The sequence below is a fragment of the Dreissena polymorpha genome, chromosome 1 (assembly GCF_020536995.1).
Source record: "Dreissena polymorpha isolate Duluth1 chromosome 1, UMN_Dpol_1.0, whole genome shotgun sequence".
Taxonomy (NCBI): Eukaryota; Metazoa; Mollusca; class Bivalvia; order Myida; family Dreissenidae; genus Dreissena; species Dreissena polymorpha.
The window spans coordinates 68,117,032-68,140,793 of record NC_068355.1 but is presented as its reverse complement, the minus strand read 5'-3'; the positions used below and the strand labels follow the sequence as shown (position 1 = coordinate 68,140,793).

The 23,762-nt window shown below is 34.7% G+C and overlaps 1 protein-coding gene across 2 annotated transcripts in view; it reads right to left on the bottom strand.

Annotated features, from left to right (window-relative positions):
- Window positions 1–23,110, bottom strand: part of LOC127833733 (glutathione hydrolase 1 proenzyme-like) — a 29,163-nt gene extending 6,053 nt beyond the window's left edge. Inside the window, exons 1-8 of one of the 2 annotated variants that reach the window (XM_052359157.1) lie at window positions 22,923–23,110; window positions 13,040–13,288; window positions 12,327–12,452; window positions 10,252–10,352; window positions 9,720–9,912; window positions 8,348–8,511; window positions 1,531–1,680; window positions 923–1,077 (exon numbers count right to left, since the gene is read on the bottom strand). In XM_052359157.1, coding sequence (XP_052215117.1) covers window positions 923–1,077; window positions 1,531–1,680; window positions 8,348–8,511; window positions 9,720–9,912; window positions 10,252–10,352; window positions 12,327–12,452; window positions 13,040–13,288; window positions 22,923–22,936 — 1,152 coding nt within the window. In that variant the 5' untranslated portion in view covers window positions 22,937–23,110. Of the gene's footprint in view, window positions 1–922; window positions 1,078–1,530; window positions 1,681–8,347; window positions 8,512–9,719; window positions 9,913–10,251; window positions 10,353–12,326; window positions 12,453–13,039; window positions 13,289–21,323; window positions 21,439–22,922 lie in introns of those variants that run through there. The other variant, XM_052359166.1, reaches the window with a different exon arrangement.
- Window positions 23,111–23,762: the final 652 nt, after the last annotated feature.

Sequence of the window (23,762 nt, the reverse complement as noted above, 5' to 3'; positions counted from 1 at the left end):
CAAGCATGTAATGCGTGAATGGGTTGTGAATCTGATTAGAATTGCAAGATGAAATGCAATAACTGTACATATATATTTGTAAAAAGATATTATTTCTTTGGACAATGGACATATACAAAGTATGAACCTGACATTTTTAACGAGCTACACTGGTTTGTTAAAATTATACTCGGATACATAACGCTAGGAGGTAAGCATAGACCTACGGAAAACGCTACAACGAATTGATAAAACTGGCGAATGGGACTTAAGTCCTGTCTCTTACTGAACAACGGAATTATGTCTATAACTCTAATGGGTCCATGGCCATGTTACTTTATAACGAAGGTGTAAATTACTAACTGAATGAGGTATCCATGTCAGATAAAAAAATACATCGTTCGTCTCCATTGTGCACCACGATTTAGGTGTAATTAAAAAGATATACTGAATGCATCATATATTATATTGGCCATATATAAGGGCCAACATCACGATCAATGCGTTAAAACACAGACATATTTTGCTGTATGCTATTTAAATATATTTAAGTGGTTTGTTTGTGTTCTTTTTTTCTGGGTATGTCTAACTGTCGTATAGACAAATATGTACAGCATCGTGTCCGTTCATGAACACATGTTCTACCGTTAAAGCGAAAATTATTTGTAATTATATTAAAATATATTAACATTGATTTTCTAGTACCTCTTTGTTTCGGAAAATATATTATCGTTTGTATTCAACCATCTTTTATGCGTTTTAAAATTTGCTCGTAAAATTGAATACACTCGAATAAATACGGATATAACTCAATTGTAATTACATACATTTGTATTTCGTACAATACCCACAGGGTTTGTATAATCTGCATGAATGCAGTGTTATACCGACATTCACAAAGTCATCACCGCATGAATATAAATAGTAATCTAATATACGTTACTTTTGCAACATACGTCCTAAATGCCTCCGAGCCAACGTTGTTATCACCAAGCTGTGTGCGCAGAGAATATGCATGCTTAAATGCCTCAGTTACTCGATGCCAAGTGGTGGTTGCGCAGCCAACATTGGATACGCTGTCCGGAGTAAACTTGAAATCTGTCGTAAAAATAGCACATTCACCTGACGAACGTTTTCAAATTGATGACGTACTTGCATACATGTGTTCTTCTTGCTCGTTAATATATGCTGACGATTCTTTAAGATTAGCAGGAATTTTTTTTTTTTAATCAGCTAGTGTGCTTTTTATGCAAGAGACCTTTGATCTGTACAATACAGGGGAGCACGTACAAAAAACACAACATCAAACATCAATACAACCGGGTTTTAACGCCAAACAACGGGTAATTCATTGGAGTTAAAAATGTGTATAGGAATATATAACTAAACCCATAATTAAAATGATTTCAACAAAAATAAAACTCTATTTAAATCTATTTAAAGCTGCATTATCCGTATAAAAAAGGACACCAATTGTCTACGCGAATTGTCATAAAAGCCAATGCTCAATGCAATACCTTTGCAAAAAGGAAAAACACAACATGTACTTACCATTCAGAATGTTCAATATAAAAAGATAGACGGCTCCACTGGAAGGCAAAGGCGGAGAATACGCTGTGTAGTTTCCATGAAGAGTGAAGTTTAGCGCATCCCCAACAAATGACGTGTAATTGGCCAAGTCCTGTTTTGTGATTATACCACCTACAATGACGCGTACGGGTAATTATAATAGCAATATAATACGGGTTCATACAGGTAGAACTGTGTCGTTAGATAAAGATAATTATCATATTAATCTGATTTAAGAGTGTATCCGATTGTGAGTTTTTATAATGACAACATGATATCTAAGTATAGATTATTTGCTTTTCTAACTTTATTTTTTTTCTGCCTTTCTTTTCTTGTTGGCATGTTAATGTAACAGGTCTATCAAATTAGTGTTGTGTAACCAATTTCTTGTATGTAAGGTGGTGTATCGGTTGTGACTAGTTAGACACGCAGAAGTTCCGGTTTATAATTCCTGGTTTTACGTTTTGAGATTGAAGGTTTAAATATCAATGGGAATCTTGCATGTTTTATAACATCTTTGTGACAGGTATGGTCATCTTTGTTTAAAGGTATCTGTCCCTGTGTATTTCCTGCATTTATGGCACAACTCGCTTCTATTTTCTGCTTTCCTTTTTGATAAAACTCTTTTTCTTGGGCTGTCAATAACTTTTACATTGGTTGTTGCACATCACTTTCACCTTGAAATATTAATATTACAGCAGTCACTTACCCCTAAAAACTAATTCCAATACAATCAGAATGATAAGTATTTTTCATTTATTTACATTTATTAAAACATCGTTGTTGTTGTTGATTGGATATTTATCATTATGTGCCTGGCTCTGTCGGTGTAATTCACTGCTAAGCCGGGTTCAAGAGCGATGGCTACTTTCGTTTTCAAGTAAATCAAATTTAGAGTTAAAACAGTTGTTGCAAAGAAAATATAACATTTTGGAATTAGTTTTAGGGGTAAGTGGTTGCATATGCATGCATTATTTGACACGCTTCGTTGTTTCAAAGGAATCGGACGCGAGCTATCGATGTAGGGGCAAAAACTCAAAAATATTGTTTGAAAGTCTGTCGAAGATTTATTCGGGTTGATATACGGACTGGAAATATTGCTTGGTTATCGACCGACTGTGAGTTAACGGCTGGACCGATTTTTTTGAAGTGAACTTTTTTTGAAAGGTTGTCCAATTGCCCATAGGAGGATCAATGGATGCTTTTGATTAAAGCTTCTTTTGACATTTTTGCGGCCCGCGAAGGCAGGTCTATGATAAATTCTTGTTAATGACCTTGTTATGATTCCAATATCAGAGGGTGGTGATTTTTTTTCAAGGCTCTTTGTCAATTTTTTTCTCAGTAAACATGATTTTATATATTTATTTGAAAATATTGGGCTCCTAAAAATATATATAAAAAATACTATCCTAGGTACGTTACTTCCACCTGTGTATATAATTACAATTGTTGTACAGTAAATGTAAGAGAATTATTTTTTGTGTGGTAGAAAAAAAACAACAACAGTTTTAATACACATTGAACTAAGTGAATGGGTTTATGGTGATTAACATGCATGAAATATGTAAATATATTTAACTGTAACATTTTAACGTTCACCTTGCACTAGTATTGTGTGTGGACAGCCCATATCTCTTCTTACTGTTGACCAACAATCCCCATCCCACCCTTGAGATCGTTTATGGTTGGTTATTTATGTTGTTTCATGGCTTGATTCTTTCTGAGTTGGTTTTTTCTTGGCTCAAGGTGACTACAGTTGAACTGGTGAATAGTTGGAAGATTTGAAGTACTTTAGTACATGATAAATTTAAGTAACAAGGTGTTAATACTGTTAAATAGATGTATGCCTAACCATATTACTTTGCAGGACCAGTATACTTCCGCATGCGGTATATACAGGCTGTGACAGAATTCGGGTTCCTGTCTAACCAGTTTGGTATCGGTGATGTTTTGTGCTTAATATTTATGAGTATAGGTTCAAGTCGTGACGACTTGATTTTCGGAGAGGAGGAGAATGTAACAGGTCTATAAAATTAGTGTTGTGTAACCAATTTCTTGTATGTAAGGTGGTGTATCGGTTGTGACTAGTTAGACACGCAGAAGTTCCGGTTTATAATACTTGGTTTTACGTTTTGAGATTGAAGGTTCAAATATCAATGGGAATCTTGCATGTTTTATAACATCTTTGTGACAGGTATGCAGTGTTCTGCCGTGGATGCGCCCTTGCGTCATTGGCGCAAAAATAAAAGATTTGTCCCCACCCGTTTTCCGTATATGGGCCCGCGGGCGCAAAGAAATTAAGAATAAAAACTCATTGATTCAATTTGTAAGTCGGTATAGTAATCGAGTGAATGTGTAAGTAGAACGAATTATTTTATTGGACGTGACGTCATTTTGCAGCCAATGGTTAATTTACATTAATAACACTTTATTGCATTAGTAAGTTGAGATTATAACAACCAATAAGATATCAAGGAAATTTCCATACCTATCAAACTGGCGGAAAGTGAACGGCCGAAGAAAACAAACTCCATTTTAGTTTTTTCCTCCAGCAATTAAACTTAGAAGATATGACGATAATAATAACAACATTCCAACAGAGTCTTCCCAAGTCCCAACATCGTTTAGCAATGACAAAAAAGTCTGCCCCTAAATGTACATTCCAAACAAATTGTCTTGAAAATTGTCTTTGTCACTGTTTGACATTAACAAAATGACATGCAGTTTGTGCATAAAGCACAAAAAAGAAAACGCCTTTACTATCTCTAATTCTTAATATCGAACAAGGACTTTGACACGCAATGCTGAGTCCAATGACCATAAATCTGTTCAAAGTTTTATAAATATGTTGACAATTGTTTGACAGTTTTAAAAAGTTAAAAAAATGTTCAAGTCTGAATTAGAATGTTACATCCTGTGGACTGGCTCACAGTACAAAGAAATCAAGCAAATTTAAGTGTGCAAGTAAAAGGTAATTAGTTTCTGAAAATTTAATTCTGCTACAAATATATTACGGTGTCCCCAGATTTTTCCTTTTTGTCCCCACTTTTTAAACTCTAATGGGTCCCTGTCCCCAACAGTAAAGATTCACGGCAGAACACTGGGTATGGTCATCTTTGTTTAAAGGTATCTGTCCCTGTGTATTTCCTGCAGTTATGGCCCAACTCGCTTCTATTTTCTTCTTTCCTTTTTGATAAAACCCTTGGGCTGTCAATAACTTTTACATTGGTTGTTGCACATCACTTTCACCTTGAAATATTAATATTACAGCATTCACAGTGCTAACCTCCCCCAAGGCTGAGAGAGACCAGGTCGAGAGTAGCTTATACTCCGTAAGTAATATGTGCAGTTTGTCAAAGTAACGATGTATAAACACTATTGTTATTGTCACTGTGTTGTTTTCAGGATACCTATGTTTTAAGATTATTAATATTTTATCTTAATATGCCATTTGTATGTTAATATATTGATTGGAGCCTCTACACAGCATACCATTATGTTTTACAGATGAATATTAGTTTGATGTGTATGTATAATTATTGAGTATGGTTACCACGGTAACCACCTATAACTTGTAACCTTATTATTAAATATGTGTATTGATAATTTGTATATTTTCAGAACGGTCAGTCACAGATCAGTTTCGACGCTCTTATATTTATTATATATCCACTTAATAAACTTGTAACTGTCAGTGCCTTTGTTGGGATTCTGCCCCACATTTTGGAGCTGCCAGTGTTACATTAACTATTGGATATCACCGCTCAAACATACCATTTACATTCAATAAATGATATAGCCTATGGACAATTATCGCACTCGTACATCTTATCACTGACGTCGAAAATTATCTTAGGGTGACATGTAGAAATTTTGTCGACTACATATCAGTTAACTCATCGGGACACTGTTGGCAACAGCTCTATACATTGACCATGTCTTTTGACTTTTCGGGCAAGTCGGTTTTGGTAACAGGAGCAACTCGTGGTATCGGTCTCGGACTAACTCGAGCTCTTGTGAAATATGGAGGGACAGTATATGCACTTGGTAGTAACAAAGAGCTGCTCGATGCTCTCATTGAAGAATATGGAGATCGCGTTATTTCGGTGCATGTGAACCTGGTCGATTGGGGCGCCACCAGAGCCGCTCTTGAGCAGCTTCCACCGATGAACGGACTTGTGAACAACGCTGGGGTTTCATATGCATGGGTTCCATCACTGGACGCTCCGAAGGATATCATTGATAAAACACTTTCAGTCAACCTTATGGCCCAGATAAACGTTACGCAGGTGATCGGGAAGAAAATGGTTGAAGCAGGAAATGGTGGATCGATTGTGAATGTTTCAAGTATCAACGGAATAAAACTTTGCGAGAGTGCATGGCCTACAATCTATCGAAGGCTGCGCTTGATATGATGACCAAGCAGTTTGCCTTGGAGTTAGGGCCAAATAAAATACGAGTAAATTCTGTCAACCCCACTGTGGCGCTGACTGACATGGGCAAGGAGTTCTGGAGTCATCCGCCGGAGAAAGGGGCCAAACTCAAGGACCACACGCCATTGGGGAGGTTTGCGGAGGTGGAAGAAGTGGTGCAGCCAATATTGTACCTGCTTAGCGACTACTCAAGTATGGTCACCGGAACCATTAATCCGATCGAAGGCGGACTGCTTTCGAACATTTCCGTGTAATATGCCACAGTTATTAAGATTACGACACACAGACTTCAGGATGTAATGCAATAACGTGTGTTCGATGACTGAGTGCTGATTGTTCATTATGTTTAAATTTTTAGATATTTTTAGAGTGTAGAGTTGTCTGACGATTTGTCTTTATTTTCATGTACTGAATCCATGTACGCATGTTTATTATAAAACAATATTAAATTGTTTTAGCGCAATCAAAGTCACTGTCAATCCTTGACAGGCCGTGGACTGGTTATCTCCACTCGCGGTACTGATAAGACTGTTTTAGCCTCATTAAATTGATAACGTGTTTCAAATACACTCAATATGACATGTATTTGATAAACATCTTTTAAGCATTTGAGCAAATGTGTGTACCCACTTAAATTATTGATTAAATGGTCTATTCATAAAATACATGTAGTAAAAATAAGAATGTTTGTATGTAACTGGAACGCACTGTCTCACGAGGACAAAATGGGTAGTCTATTTATAAGTATTACGATTGTTATAAAGTTTCATTTCGGATTTCAAACCTTAATTCGAACTAAGTACTTTGTCCGCAATAGACATAATGCGACAAAGGGTGGCCTTGTGAAAAACTTATCTGCCGGTACAAATGGTCATTATATATTACAACAAGACAGATTTCCAAAGTTGTTTTGCGTTCGGGGGAAAACATGAATTTTGATTAATATTTAACTCCAAAACTTTATGTTACCGGATTGCAACATGAATGTGTGGAATCAGTCACAGAGTCCATTTTTTGTAAGTAATATCAATATAGAGACAAGTTCTCCTCTTATCAAAATGTTTGTAATACTGGTTGCCAGTAGAAAAGTTAAAATGCAATTGTCATTGTTAAAATATGCTTCAAAAAAATACATTAAATGTTAATGTTTTCGATTCAAAGCGTTTTCGTTTTGTCAATAAGAGAGGTCAATATAGTATAAAATGCCACCGAAGTGTTATTGTTTGTCCCCAAAAAGTTTGATATTGGCCTACGCACTGGGAAAAACAGACTCTGTTTATTACTTGATTGAAACAAACAAATATTCATGTGTCAATTCATTTAAAAGAAAGTGTTCGTGGTACCCGCACATCTTTGCCGTGTTTTCTTTGTGACATGTTATCGAGTTAAGATCTATAGATACATTAAAATTACACAATGCTATTGGTCTCTGCCTAGGAAAAGAAACAATGGTATACTTCACAAACACACTAGAGAGAGATTTATAAATCCTGCACTATGTGCATGATGTACTTACCCTATGGAGTTTCACTATGTGCATGATGTACTTACCCTAAATTTTATATGTAGATATATGGAGTTTCATCTTAATAACTTCAGTTGTAATACAATAATTGAGCGCATGAGGAAATTAACAATGGACATGAATTATGTTTATATTGAATAATTTATGAACCATGTTATTTTAATTACTTCACGACATAATTATAGCATGAAATAATGGTTACGTATAAATTAATAAGCAAACGGCACTAACTTCAAACATTATACAGAAACAGTCAATGTCCGTTTACCGGTCACATATCTTGTATCAATATATAATTTTTTATTATATTCCGTCCAATTCGTATCAATATAAGATTCGCACAGGACAAAAACAACGAATTGCAAAAGAATTCCGAAGCGAGAGTAGTAGTATTTGTTTTCGGCATTTGCTATTTAAGTCATATTTAATTATATGAAGATTAATTTGCTGTAAATACTCGCAGAAGTGTGCTCCACACAAGAAACAAAATAAACGAAGCAAATAAAGGGCACATAGTCAAAAAATATAAGATAATTGTTGTTTGTGTAATTAGCATTAACTCACAATATCTTCTATTAGTGTTCACGTTTTAAAAAAAACCATGTTTAATACTTACAGACACAAGAAAATTGTCTTAAGTTGAATACTTATTGTGTTCGCCCCGAATGACCGCTATAATTATGATGTTTAAAGTGAATCTATTCAATACTTTCGGAGTTATTTTTCGCATAAGTTGTGTAACAGACTGACAGACGAAAGGACGACAAGAAGAACGGATGTAAGGACGAGCAATGTGACTGCTAAATGCTATCAGTGGCATGCATGCACAGTTAACGCTTACCCGCTTCCTGAATGTCTGCAACAATGTCGTCTGCTAAACTGCCATTATAAAATGCTTCCGGACCTTCGTCTGCGATCACCTGTAATGTTTGCGCTAATTTTGGAAGCTTCATCGTTTCGCCTTCTTTGTACGTTTTACCAGTTTGGTTGTTTGTTATCAGCTGTCTAGAAATAATATATAATCATAGTAAGTATTAAAATAATATAAAAATGAAAAACTCTTATGTATTGTGTGCATAACATGTAAGAGGCTATAACTAAAATAATTGCGTAATAATTACCCCGCTTATTGTTCTCCAACTGAAAATTAGTGACTTTCCTATGACTTAATTGTCATGCTTCAATACCTTATATATTGGTGTTGTTTCTTTCTGAATGCGTATTGAACATCGGACGTTAGCTTAATGTTTACAATACACTCAACAAAAATGTCTGACCTGCTTTTATGGCATCTGCATTAGGGTAATACTTTGTTTACAACTTAAAGGGGCCTTTTCACAGATTTTGGCATTTTTTAACTTATTCATTAAATGCTTTATATTGATAAATGTAAACATTGGATCGTAAAAGCACCAGTAAAAAATCAAGAATAAAATTAAAAAAAGGAAAAGAACATTGCCCTGAGCAGGTTTCGAACCAGTGACCCCTGGAGTCCTGCCAGAGTCCTGAAGTAAAAACGCTTTAGGCTATACTGAGCTATTCCGCCGAGTACACATTATTGACGTATTTTATACCTTATATAAGCAATCTTCGTAGTTTCACAAAATTTAACGACAAAAACAGAACTCTCCAAATTATTCAATCGTTTCGCGTTGCAACGCTTTATAATTTTTAGGTTTTAAAATCGTCAAAAGATACATATAATGGCTATATTAGAGCATGGTAAATGTTCAGTATTACTGTTTCCTCACAAATATCAAAACTAAAACGAATATTTGCGGATCTGAAACAACTTTTTTCAATTTTGTCAATTTACCAAAGCGTGAAAAGATCCCTTTAAAGACTTAAGTACACACTGTCAGGCAGACTAGAGCGAATATGGACATGCGAAAATCATCAATAGCTACTTAACACCAAATAAGCTACATCTAATAATACTTTAGACACATATCCATGAACAAAATTGTGTTAACATCCGCTGTTCCTTTATTAAAGGCAAGTGACTAAATGCCTGTATAATACAGGATACTTTATACAAAATAACATTAAAAATAAAAATATTCAAACAATGATATATTAAAGATGTAAGTTATTAAACACGTTTGAGACACAATTGCCCCATTCAGTTTCAACGGCTGATGTGTTGGTGTGTATTTTCGTTGCTTTAATTAGTGTAGAAGTACTTCCAAAATTATAAAAATGATTTCACTTACACGAATAAAGTGAAATTCTTGAACTGTACTTCTTGTCCTGCCATACTTTCACTGAGCGCTTTGCTGACATTGAATCCGTGCATGCAAAGCTTTATTGCTGGTTGAAATAATTGTTTCCATGGTAACCGACCACCAAGTTTCCATGCCTCATATAGACCGCGAACTTCACCGGGTATGGCGATAGCTTTCCCACCTGAACGTAAATACAAATGTAAAGATCAGACTGGAGGGCAAATTATAAACGAAACGAACGTTTTTTTGTTGATATTTTAATGATATGAAATATTAAAATATTATATGTATATATTGTATCAGAAATGTATGGGAATAATCAAGACCTCGATCTTCACAAATCATAACAAAACCTTTTTCTTTATACAATGTGTTAATTCAATACGTAACAGTTGACTTTGACTTCCATCAATCGATGCAACGGAAACCTCTCAACGTTCTATTTTAATGGTCTCAACATTCCATTTTAAATGGTGAATGTGTGTATAAAATGCAAGTTATATTATGTACTCCTTCTTGCCTGCAGTAGAGGAGGCGTTCTTCCCGGAAGTGAACATGTCCTCTGTTGCCATGGAAGGTGCCTGCTCCCGAGATACCACCGCGTATGTCTTGCCAGAGGTTCTAGCAAGTGCATCACATGTACGACAATATTACAATGGTATTTGTATTATAATATACATGCAACACATGGTTTAATAAAATGTTACGCCATTGTACCATAATTAAATTAAATTTAAGCTTTATAAGTAAGCATTGATGAAGTTGAGTAATGGCATATATAATCATTCGTGTTGATGAGTTTGTCTTAATGTTATTGTTTGTGTTAATCGGCTCCACAAAGCAGCAATAAAAGCCTCATGTTCTATTTGAAGCATTAAAGGCGAAATTTGTAAGGCTCAGTTCAAACAGTCGTTTATTAGATCAAACCAATCGTTTAAAGCAATCGCTGATGGAAAATCCATTCTGCATGACACGATTACTTAATTCTGAATATGGATAAAACTATTCGGGAATGAGTGCAAACATGATTCGTTTGCCATCAATCTCCACGCAGAGTTGTCGTTCCTTGCTCTCACATACAATCTGCCATCACAAGAAAAATCGTACCAAATTTGGTAGCATTTTATTTTATTGGTGTTAGTATTTTACAATGAAAAGTAGTATCATTTTCTTTCACATTTTGAAAATAGTGTATAAGTTAAGGTTCATAACAAAAAGTTAATTACCTAAATTTAAACAAGAAATATCTTTAAAAAAGATATACGGCGTTGATTGTGGTCGATGTTTATGAACGATCAAAAGTTATCTCTATGAGATAAAAAGTAGCGGATGCCTTTTTTCTGCGCAGTTCTTAGCTACATCACAAGCAAATCAATTACGGGGTGTTGCGCCAGATTTCGTGGCTTATTTTGCTTTATGTGATATTATTACTCAGATATCTATATTTACAGAATAGAAAAACACAAGAAACATCAAAATAAACGAGTGCATATAGTTCAGCCGGCAATACTCGAATCTTATTTAACTGCATAATTATAGTATAGTAAATTATTGTGCTCATGCTTAATAAACTGGTCTAAATTGATACATATTTCTAATTAATTTGATCAAAATTGGTCCATATCATGCAAATGTTGAAAACATATTAAAAATCGATGATTAACATACCACAATAATATCACCGAATATCTTTATTTAGTATCTTTCTGATCAAAACAGACTTCAAGTGCACACAGTTTACGAGACGGCGTTTATATAAAGATTTCTGCAACTGACCGCAAACTGACCTTGATACCTTGCGGATTGGAATGCGATGCATTAAAGTTAGGTAACAATTCTCTGCTGAAACGACGGCTTGTTTACGCCAACTGTACACGACCAAGGCAACAGCTGTGCCTAAAATATTGATATATCGACAAAGCGACTAAACGACCTATTTACTCCATTACAAAAAATAGCATAGATTCCAATTTTTTCCTTCAATGAAAAGATCGCAACCCCTTCTGCGAACTCCGGTGATGAACTGTATATAAACTCTGACTTTCACACACTGGCCGAGAATTGACCCGAAACCTCGCGGGTTGAAATGCAATGCAAGTAAGTACTAAATATGAGAATATAGCCTTTAGTATTAACGCTTTTGCGCTGGTAATTCTCTGAAAATAAAAGGTGAACGCACAAACTGTATTGATGTCGAAAATTGATTGTAAAACTGTTCTACTTATTGAGCCTTTTCATCAGAGATAAAATTGTTTCATGCAGTAAAACAGTGTTACAAAGACGCGGGTATGTTTCCAATGTTCTGGTGTTATACTCAAATCAGCCAATGGAATAAATGAAGTTTATTCATTCGTACCTAGCCGCGGGAAATGTTATTTGAATATTATTGGACACTTACAAAGGTCAAGTCAGGGTGAAAAGCTGGCTTAATACAGCTTACGCCGAAAAAAGCAAAAATAACGGTACAATTATTGAACCACAAGGCTAGGCTATCAACACGTGGTTGATTATGAAGGCAGGGATTTGATCCAGCTATGATGGCTCCCGTCAAATCTCTGCGCGGAGGTTGGTTAGCCATAAGAGTACAAGACATACCTATTATAGAAGGTGAGAAAATGGCCGCCTCCAATCCCACAACTCATCATGTTGTGAACCCCAACGCACAAGATGGCCCCTATCGCCGCATCGACAGCACTTCCTCCTTGTACAGCCATTATGTGACTGCAGAAAATAAATATATTCACATGTGTATTGTATTTATATGTAAAACAAGACCGGCCAAAAGGCTCGCCTTTCTTCTGCATTTATAGTACATTTTCTTTCAGCTATTCTGATTTTTTTAAGGTTCCCATCGAATAGTTTTAGTACTAACAGAAGTTCATGTAATATTAACCTTTATAGGTACAAACTATAACACTGTTTACGGCACCAGTTTGTGCAGTCGTATTGTATGACTCCTAAGACATGTGTGATGTTTTAAATGTAAATTAAAAGAAGTAGACGCCGATCTAAATCTTGATTTTCTAAATCCAAATGGCGCAGAAGTCCGGTTCTTCATCTGATTAGAGAAAGAACGATATTACACACAATAACCAGAGCATCAAGCTTACGCATATTAATTATAAATAGATGAGCTCTTACTATGATGTAAGTTTGAGTAAGTTTGCACAATCTCAATCACAGGTAGGGTTTGCAAAAGTTCTCTTTGTTAAATTTGAGTTTGCACAAGCAAAATGCTGCCTTGCAACAAAATCTCACGTTTAGCAATATGCGCAAATGAGGCAAAACTATTATCATACATAACTTACTTTCCGATTTTTGAACATTCTGCATTGTCGGCTGCTACCGCTGCAAAGCGATATTTTCCTTCTGGTGACGGAGAAGGTGGTGAATATAGCGGTGAATTTGACAAGGGCGTAGCTGTTGTGGTTCCGTCGACTAATTCTGTTGCGGATTCGGATTTCCGTAACCCGAAGCCCAGACCGAGTCCGAGACTTACTATGACTGCACAGAAGAGGATTGCCACAATGACCCAGGCTCGAGACTTGGATATGTTCCTGGATAATGTTTCATGTAAATGTAACGAAAAGAAGCGTGTACATAACAAGAAATCAACCCATTTAATGTGGATACACTAATGTCAATCAAAGAATGTAATAGAATTGAATTCGAACAGACCTTATGTGTAGGACATATGTATTTAATCGATCGATGGACAAAATACTAAAATGTGATGTTTCAATGTAACTTTGTCCAACCCAGTTCAGTGAATAATGGGCTAATAAGGGTGTTAATTCACTTAAGCAGTTGATGGATATTAAATCATGTCGTTATTCTTTTTAAATAACTTCGGATTGATTTTTTTTTACTAACTTCGGATTGAATAACATCACGTTCAAGCATATGTGAGTACTCGTTAAAAAGTATGTAAAACAAAAGAGGGCCCATTATGACCTTTCAGTGCATTAATCGTAAGTTACATCCGAACCATTCGTTACTAGTAATCTCTCCAGACAAATAGGGTAGGTAGTTAGATTTAATCTTTTTATTCTTCATTCTACGGCGTACGACTTTTTTCCATTTTCATTCTATAATCAAATTAGACATCTTTACAATCGTTATTTAATTCTCTTATTATATGTTAGATCATTTAAGGAATACCTGTTCGTGCAGAAAAATTGATCATTTATCTGTGGTCGTATCCACAAAGCTCCTTAGTGAAAACTTAAGTAAATTCCTTAAAATTGAAAATGTCCATTAGTCTATGCTTGCTTAAACTGAACTTCAATGTTGTTTTTAATGATATTATGCTGTTTAAGATCCCAAATACCCTGCTGCTTTTTCCAGATTTGAGTGCACAACATTAGAGTTCACTGTAGCAATGGAATTCAAAATAAAATTAAGATTTGCCTTAGGAGCTTTGTGGATATGGGCCCTGCTGGAGAACATTACGTTTAAGGTCGGCATAAGACGGGCCAGTCGTTATTACAAAAAGAAATGACAAACTCTTTTTAATGTCTAAATGTACCAAATAAAAGGATATTTTATTATTGAAATACAACCTTTTGTTGGTAAAATGTATACAACATCATGTTAGTAAAATGTATTTATTGTGTAATAAACTTAATGTTTTGAAGGGGCCTTTTCACAGAGTTTGGCATGTATTTAAGGTTGTCATTTAATGCTTTATATTGATAAATGTAAATATTGGATCTAAAAAGATCCAGTAAACAATCAAGAATACAACTTAAAAAGACAACAAAAAAGTAACCCTCAACAGGACTTGAACCACTTACCCCTGGAAACAGTACACAGTCAACCACTTAGACCACTCGGCAATCCGTGCTCATACAATGAGGGATGTATTTTATACTTTATATAGACACTCCTCGTAGTTTCACTAATTGAAACGACAACAAAAGAACTCTCCAAATTATTCAAACGCTCGCGTTGCGACGTTTTATAATTTTCAGGTTTTTAAATCGTCAAAAGATGCATATAATGGATATTTTAGAGCATGGTAAATATTCAGTACTTTGTATTACTGTTTCCTCACAAATATCATAACTAAAACGAAATTTGCGAATCTGAAACAATTTTTTTTTATTTTGTCAATTTACCAAAACGTGAAAAGGCCCCTTTTAAAGTATGTACACGATAAATAGCATATTACACAGGCAAAATATCGAGTAATGTGAACAGGTAAAATTCCGACAGTTAATCAAGTGGTTGGAAATGACATCAAACTATGAACTCCAAATATAACATATTATTATATGTTATATTTGGAGTTCATAGTTTGATGTCGGAAATTATCTTTGATACCTTGAAATGAATATATTCATTTCAAGATATCAAAGATCATTACCGAAACGGTGTAAAAGGGCTATGCGTAATGACATAAAAGAAATTTTTTCAACATAAGTGCATGTAAACTTTAAATGAAGACAGTTTATTAATGCTTTATGGTTCTAAAATATGTTTAATTCGCTAAAGAAACATTTTTTATAAGTGTTATGATTATTTGATGACACAGAGATGGTCTTAGTGCTTAGTGTAAAATTCAGGTCGGTACGGCCTAGGTACGAGGAGCTCAATTACCGCTTACTACGCGTATCCTCGCAAGAAAGAGTGGTATAATTTATGCAAGAGGTTTGAGTTCTCCAATTATGTTTATTCACAAATGGAAAAATTATATTAATATCGTGTTAGATGCAATAGTTTCGAATGGTGTTTTATAGAAAAGAATAAAAAAAACAATGATCGCATTGTACGTGCCGCGGAGGAGATTGTTTATGAATGATTAAAATAGTCCACTTTGTGCTGCGTCTGCGTGACGTAGTATTTTCGCTCATCTCATTCATAAATCTGAGGCTGGCGATAAACAGTCTAAGTTAACGCTTGTTTATATTCACAGGTCTCAATTAATAATACGTTGACCACGAGTTCAACAATTATTACAGGGATACGATAGACAACATAAAAAAATGTGTCATTATCGCTGAAACTGAATATTAAATCAAAGCGCTGAAGGCACTGAAGATGTTCGCTATTGCATAATTCAACACGCAATTCATTTTTGAAAATCAATCGCAAGTTTGAAATGAACACACGCCATTCAACTTTATAAAGTGTGTGTCATAGCGCACGGGTCGAGTTTTGTGTGCACTTTTTATCATCCTTATTATTTCATAGAAATAACTAAGACAAAATAAAAACAACATGCTTTTTGGAAGTTCTGAAAGCATAGAAAGTATGATGAAAATGGTAATGATAACTTAATATAAAGAAAATTTGCAGTCACCATATTAAAGGAATATTTTTTTCTTATATCAAATGACTATCTCACCAAGAATATAAATCACAATGAAAGTTCCGTGTACAAAACTTTTGATTTTTGACACCATATACAAATTCAAAATATACAACAATCTTCGTATCTTGTATATGGAGGAATAAAAGTATATAAACATTGCTGTTTATGCTTTACTTATTACCCGAGCAGTTCACACGGTGTCAACAACGCTAACATAAACATAGGTATAGAGCACTCATGCGCTTTTAGGCGTAGCTGTTCCAGTTTTCATCTTAGTGACTTTTACATAACGCCAACAGACACGCATGAATATTTTCGAATATTTAATAAGCTGATTCGAGATACAACCTCTTAATTTTTGCTACATCACTGCGTATGTGCTCAATTCAAAGGATGTAGCACTGTTCAGTCTAAGGAATTCCGGACTACTCTCTGTATGCTCAAACGACACAAATTGTGGCCCTGTTACAATTACGCGTTACAATCCATCTCGCAGAATTTCACTTTCGCCTCCAAGATGAGAAAACAATCATTAGCGAAATAGTATAGTGTCACGATAAGAGAAAATCGTTTAATTATCATACCACAATGTTTGCCGTACTTGGTCAGCACGTCTGGAAATCATTCCTTAATGTGTGGATAGGCTGCCATTATTAACAAGTTTGCTATTTTCAATTCAATTTTGTATCAAAAAGCATTGTTCTTAAATGTGGCATTTTCAATTCGCAATGAGATTTGTAATGACCCTCGTCATGTGAAAATGGGTCTTATTCCATATGCGCCCATCATATAAATAGCCCACTCAGCTATCACTCCTTCTGGTAAGGAGAAACATAACATATTGAGTGATTTTAAAGCGAACAGCATCGCCTATGGCCTGACTGCGCAAAAGCACATGTTGGGTTTAACAAACGCTTGCCGAAACGCATAAGACCCATTTTCGCATGACGGCGCTATTGACGTGTGATTTAAATGTGTCGAAAGAAAACTGCGTTTAAATCAAATATAAACATACAATATATTTCGATAGTGAAGAAAGATACTCATAACAAGGCATATGAGGACACATATGAAATGCTCTCCCGTAGTATATTTTTTATTTTACTCACACTAATGTGTGGTTTGACAATGCTAACACACATTTCATGCGTTGAATATGCCGCTTACAAGTGAAAAACACAACACAATAGTTAAACTTTTGTTTAATTGTATTTAATTATTTAGAAAAGTAAATTGCTAATTTTATTTCAAAGTCAGCGTATACGCCGACTACATTTTTAAAAGACATTTATTGTTATAAATATATTTAATATAATATATTAGGTTGTTTTCGGTTTTAGCGATTAAAAAGCATTTTCGAGGTTGCCTATACTATAGTATGCCTGTAGTAATTCATGAACTCATATCCAACTGTCTATGTATTGAGAACTGTGAATATAAACAAGCTTAACCTTCTACTAACCTTCTGCTATTGCATTCGTATTATTATTATAAATTGTTTGTTATATTCGGGTTTAGCAATTATGAAACTTTTTTTTGTCTATCGTATCGCTGAAGTTATTGTTGAACTTATGTTCAACGTTTTATAAATTGAGAATATAAACAAAGACCTATAGATAATATGGGTCTTTGATATAAATAAGCGTCAACTTTTTCCCGAATCTCTCATTTTACGACCTGTACTACGTCATTGAGTTGTAAGCGAGAGCGTAACCTATTGCGTTGTTATAACCCGTAAACTTTCCTTTGTTTATCGACAGACGCATCTATTAATAGCCTCATATATCATGAATGCCAAAACAACCGGGAAAAAGAACCACGTGACCAAATAGGACGCAAAACGCAAATACCATGCGACTACGACTTTTATTATGTAAGAAAGCTCCGCAATTCCTTTGAAGTTGGAGCCTTGTGATTGCTATTACTTAAATAATTGACCTCTAACTGACGTAAGCAAAGGAAACGCAGCACCTAATTGACCCATTCCTTCTATGTGCGAAGGCAGATTGAATTTTACTAATGTATGGTTTGCCTATTATAACACACATTATAATGCGGTAAATATGCGACTAACAAGTAAAAAACACGATAATTAAACTTTTGTTTTGAATTAAGTTATTTAGAAAACAAAATTCCAAACCTTCTTTCAAAACAGCAAGACTACATTTTTTAGAGAATATTATTGTTATATTTAAATGTTTTTTTAACAGTTTCAGCGATAATGAAACATTTTTTTATGTTGTCCATCGTATCCCTGTAATAATTGTTGAACTCGTGGTTAACGTATTATTAATTGAGACCTGTGAATATAAACAAGCGTAACCTTATACTACTGCGTTATTCTCACACGGACTCCCCTTTGTTTATCGCCAGCCTCAGATTTATTAATGAGCTGAGCGAAAATACTACGTCACGCACACGCAGCAGAAAGTGGACTATTTTAATCATTCATAAACAATCTCCTCCGCGACACGTACAATACGATCATTGTTTATTGATTCTTTTCTATAAAACACCGTTCGAAAATATTGAATGTAACACGATATTAATATGATGTTGCCATTTGTGAATACACATAATTGGAGAACTCAAACCTCTTGCATAAATTATACAACTCTTTCTTGCGCGGATACGCAAGCGGGTATTGGGTTAATCATAAACAGTGCTTCGTGTATTTTTGCGGTTTCTTTGGCTCAGTAAAAAGCGCGCGAAAACTATGAAGACGTGTACAACGTCACGTGAAATGTGTTGGTGTATTTATTGAACAGCAAGTCATGCGACATACGTGTGTTCAGTTGGAAAACCCCGTCGCGATTGGACATTATTTCATCACATCTTTTAATTGTCACATATGCCAAAATTTAATTTGCTACTTAAGAAAAAAGGCGAATGTTTATGTTTGTGAAATTCTTGAGTTTACTTTTTAAAATGGAATGTACGAGATAATCTGGCATTGAACCGCGACGAGAAAAGAAGTAAGTATGCAGTAATTGATAAGAGTTGCGCTGATACAGATGCATTGGGGAATCGATCCATTTGGGATTATGCGAGTCTATGCGTGAGAAAAAGTGTTCAGCAATGAAATAAATGTCGTTATCCATGACTTTATAGGTTTTTTCTTAAAGAGTCATAACGGACCAAAATAACGTCATAAGTAACGTACAGAGGGGGCTCATCTTTCTACGTTATGTAATTTGTCATGTCGGCAAAATTGATGCTCAATAATTTAAAGAAAATAATTAAAATATTAGATACACATAACACAACATGTACATGATTCTAGGCTAGTTATTATCTAGAAAGGAAATCAACATTCTAAAGATGGTTGCCATTGCAGGAACCAATTGCGAAAGAAAAAGAGACATATTGTTGTTATTTTGTCTAAGTTATCTCTATAACATAACTATTAGGATAAACAGTGCACCCACAATTCGACCCGTACTTTAAGACACACTCTTTATAAATTTGAATGGGTTTTGTTCATTTAAACCGTGCGATACAAAAAGCTGTAACATAATTTTGAAAAATGAGTCGCGTCTAAGATAATGCAATAGCGTACAAATTCAGTGCCTTCAGCGCTTTGATTGAATAGCAGTACTGGTTTACGTGGACATTGCATTGATGTTGATTTATCTACACTAGGTTACATTTAAGATAGATATGTGTTTAGCATTAATGATTGTTTTTAGAAGTGGACCACAAGCAATCCGGATAGGCAAGCTTCACGAACATACTAGTCTAATAAATGAGAATGTAGCACGCGAATTTAGCGATAGTTATTTGACCAATGCAAGACTTGTTGAAAATAAAGCATATTTCAAAAATAGCTCAATACTGTCGACCAGAGCTCTATAAGTCGTGTCATTCAATATGCATGTACAACATACATCGACCACAGTCGATGGGGTTTTAATATATGGAGCTTATTCCTGAAAAAATATATGTTTTTTTCAATAACACTTGAAAAACAAGTTATCTATGTATGACTCGGCAAAAACACTTGTGCATTGCCATGTTTGAATAAGGTACAAGATTGCTAATAAATTGTCATTCTTCAGTGTATATATCAGTGTAAGAGCTTTTCGAAGTTTGCTTTTGACTCGAACACGCGTGTTAACGTCATATACAGAAACATCAATTCTTCAAGCACTTAAGTTAAAACACTTATATACGTTGACTGCATGAAGGGCACTCTCTTTTTAGTTAATATTTATTTAATCTATAAATGTGTTCTATACAAGAGGCTGTTATTGTATGTCTGTCTTTTCAGTTGTTTTGGGCGTATGCGTATTATCGCTGTCGTTGACACAATATCGTGATACGCTCTGGGCATTTCATACATATATATTAGGGTGCCATGACGCTTTATAGTTGTGAACGCAAGCAGTTGAATGGCGCATTATCAAAAGAGTGTGGGCTGTTTAATGAACATGTGAGTTCGGACCCCAATGGTTGCATACATCGTTGAAAAAGTATCGAGTGATTTTTATCAATTTAGCATTGATATATACATATATATCTTAAAAGAGTATGTGTTATTTTGATAAATATCTTAATACATGTAAACAAATAAAATTTAAAGAAATATCTTTGATTAAATAACGTAGTAAAAGTGAATTTCAGTGGGTTTGCATAAATACAAGATATCGTTTGCAGGTTTTTTCTCAAGCATGCCATATAAAGGGCTATTTCGATCGAAGAATACATCAAATTAATTTGTCCGAGTATGACCCATAATGGATAACGCTTACTTACTAAAAAACGCCATCTACAACGATTAATGACGCTAACTTGCTACAGAACGTCATCTACAATGATTCATGACGTTAACTTACTACAGAACGCCATCTACAATGATAAATGACGCTAACTTACTACATAACGCCATCTACAATGATTAATGACGCTGACTTACTAAAGAACGCCATCTACAATGATTAGTGTCCATCTTTGATAGTAAAAATCCTAATATGCACGAGCCCGAGTCATATAAAATACAAAGTATAGTAATCAACAGCTTGTCTCTGTTAATGGCAAGAGACAGATTTCATACAAAGTACAATATATAACTAGCCATTAAACATAAAAAGTGTAACTGCCGGGGTGGGTGACAATTTTTGAACGGTCAAGACGAACATTATACAATTAGGGATTAAATTATGTTTTAAGGCGCGTCGGACCTCAAACTTGCACATAAAACATCACATGCACAAGCGTACAAATATAATTTAACATCAAAGGCATGGTCTTTGTGAAATGTGCGGAAATGCACTCACCTGCCTGAACCCATGTTTCTAAATCCTGACTGTCTTCATAAATCGTTCGAAGTAAATAGTGCGAATGAAATTTCACTACGAAAGACGCTTCATACCATGTCAAACAATTGCTTTTATAGAGTAAAGATAAACATTTAAAGGGACTTTTTCACGTTTTGGTAAATTGACAAAATTAAAAATAATCGTTTCAGATGCGCACATATCCGTTGCAGTTATGAAATTTGTGAGGAAACGGTAATACTGAACATTAACCATGCCCTAAAATATCCATCATATGCATCTTTTGACGATTTAAAAACCTTAAAATTATAAAGCATTGCAACGCGAAACGTTTCAATAATTTAGAGTTCTGTTGTTGTCGTTATATTTTTTGACACTACGAGGATTACTTATATAAAGTATAGAATGTGTCTCTTATTTGTATGAGCACGGATGAACGAGTGGTCTAAGCGTTAGACTTTTACTCCAGGGGTCAGTGGTTCGAGCCCAGTTGATGGTTACTTTTTTTTCTTTGTTTAATTTTATTCTTGTTTTTTGTTACTGGAGCTTTTTTAGATCCAATATTTACTCTTATCAATATACAGAATTTAAAGGGATCTTTTCACGTTTTGGTAAATTTCACAAAATTGAAAAAAGTTGTTTCAGAATCGCAAATTTTTGTTTTAGTTATAATATTTGTGAGGAAACAGTAATACTGAACATTTACCATGGTCTAATATAGCCATTATATGAATCTTTTGACGATTTAAAAACCTGAAAATTATAAAGCGTTGCAACGCGAAACGATTGAATAATTTGGAGAGTTCTGTGTTTGTCGTTTAATTTTGTGAAACTACGAAGATTGCTTATATAAAGTATAAAATACGTCATCCATACATACTTGGCAGGATAGCCGAGCGGTCTAATTGGGTTTTACTCCAGGAATCCGGGGGTCAGGGGTTCGAGCCCTACAGCGGGCTACTTTTTTTTCCATTATTTTATTTTATTCTTAATTTTTTTTCTGGAGCTTTTTAGATCCAATGTTTACATTTATCAATATAAAGCATTTAATGACAAACTTCAAAACATGCCAAAATCTGTGAAAAGGCCCCTTTAATGACAAACTTCAATATCTGCCAAAATCTGTGAACACCCCTTTAACACCGAAGAATTACATTCAATGTGAACTCTTTACTGAAGTTTATACATGTATTACTATATATTGTTCTAGAGAATGTTCACCCTGCACCGAGGAAGTGTTCAGTGTCGAAATGATGTATCTAGTGTCCATCTTTGATAGCAAACAATCATAATATGCACGAGTCTAAGTCATATAAAATACAAAGTGTAGTAATCAACAGCTTGTCTCTGTTAATGGCAAGAGACAGATTTCATACAAAGTACAATATATAACAAGCCATTAAACATAAAAAGTGTAACTGCCGGGGTGGGTGACAATTTTTGAACGGTCAAAACGAACATTATACAAATAGGGATTAAATTATGTTTCAAGGCGCGTCGGACCTCAAACTTGCACATAAAACACCACATGCACACGCGTACAAATATAATTTAACATCAAAGGCATGGTCTTTGTTAAATGTGCGGAAATGCACTCACCTGCCTGAACCCATGTTTCTAAATCCTGACTGTCTTCATAAATCGTTCGAAGTAAATAGTGCGAATGAAATTTCACTATGCGTTCTTTGCTAAGATTACTTTAACAAATAACATTGATATATAGCGTAATAGGCTTCTTAACCGTGTCCGAGTAGGTGTCGGAAAGGTGACTACGACCTATGTATGTAAACGAGTGTTATTTAAAGCAACTCGTTAACAGTTTACCAAAATGATGATGTTCAAAATGTTCACATAATGTTCGAACAAACATTCCTGCATAAGTTTTATTTGAAAAATATTGTTTCATTGATGGATAATCGGTAATTCAAAATCGGTAAAATAATAAAGCAGTTTAAAGCGTTTTATCAATTACTTTGGAAAAAAAATTGGATTATTAAACAAAGCTCCTCTAGTTCTAAAGTCTGATTTGTAATGCTTTGACCAGCCATTATGTATGCATCAACGTGTGTTTAAATTCGTTTAAGTACTCGAGCAATTTCGATAACAGAATATATCAAACTTATTTCGAATTGTTAAGATTAGTTTGATATACATGTATATTTTTATTTTGTGTATGACCACTTAAACAATTCACGAGAGCATCAAATGCAGGAATAAATAAGACTGTATTACTGGCAATACGACCATGTATTGCAGCAATAAATATTGCAAATACATTTGCCATAGACCATAGATAGAAGCATTTGAAGCTCATGATAAATTAATCTTTATATTGAAAATTGATCGGCGCAGCCATTGAGCACTAAGCAGTTGCCAGCCGCCCATACGGTTACTATCCTTGTGGTAAATGCATCAAAGAAGCTTTTGTTCAGTTCACTA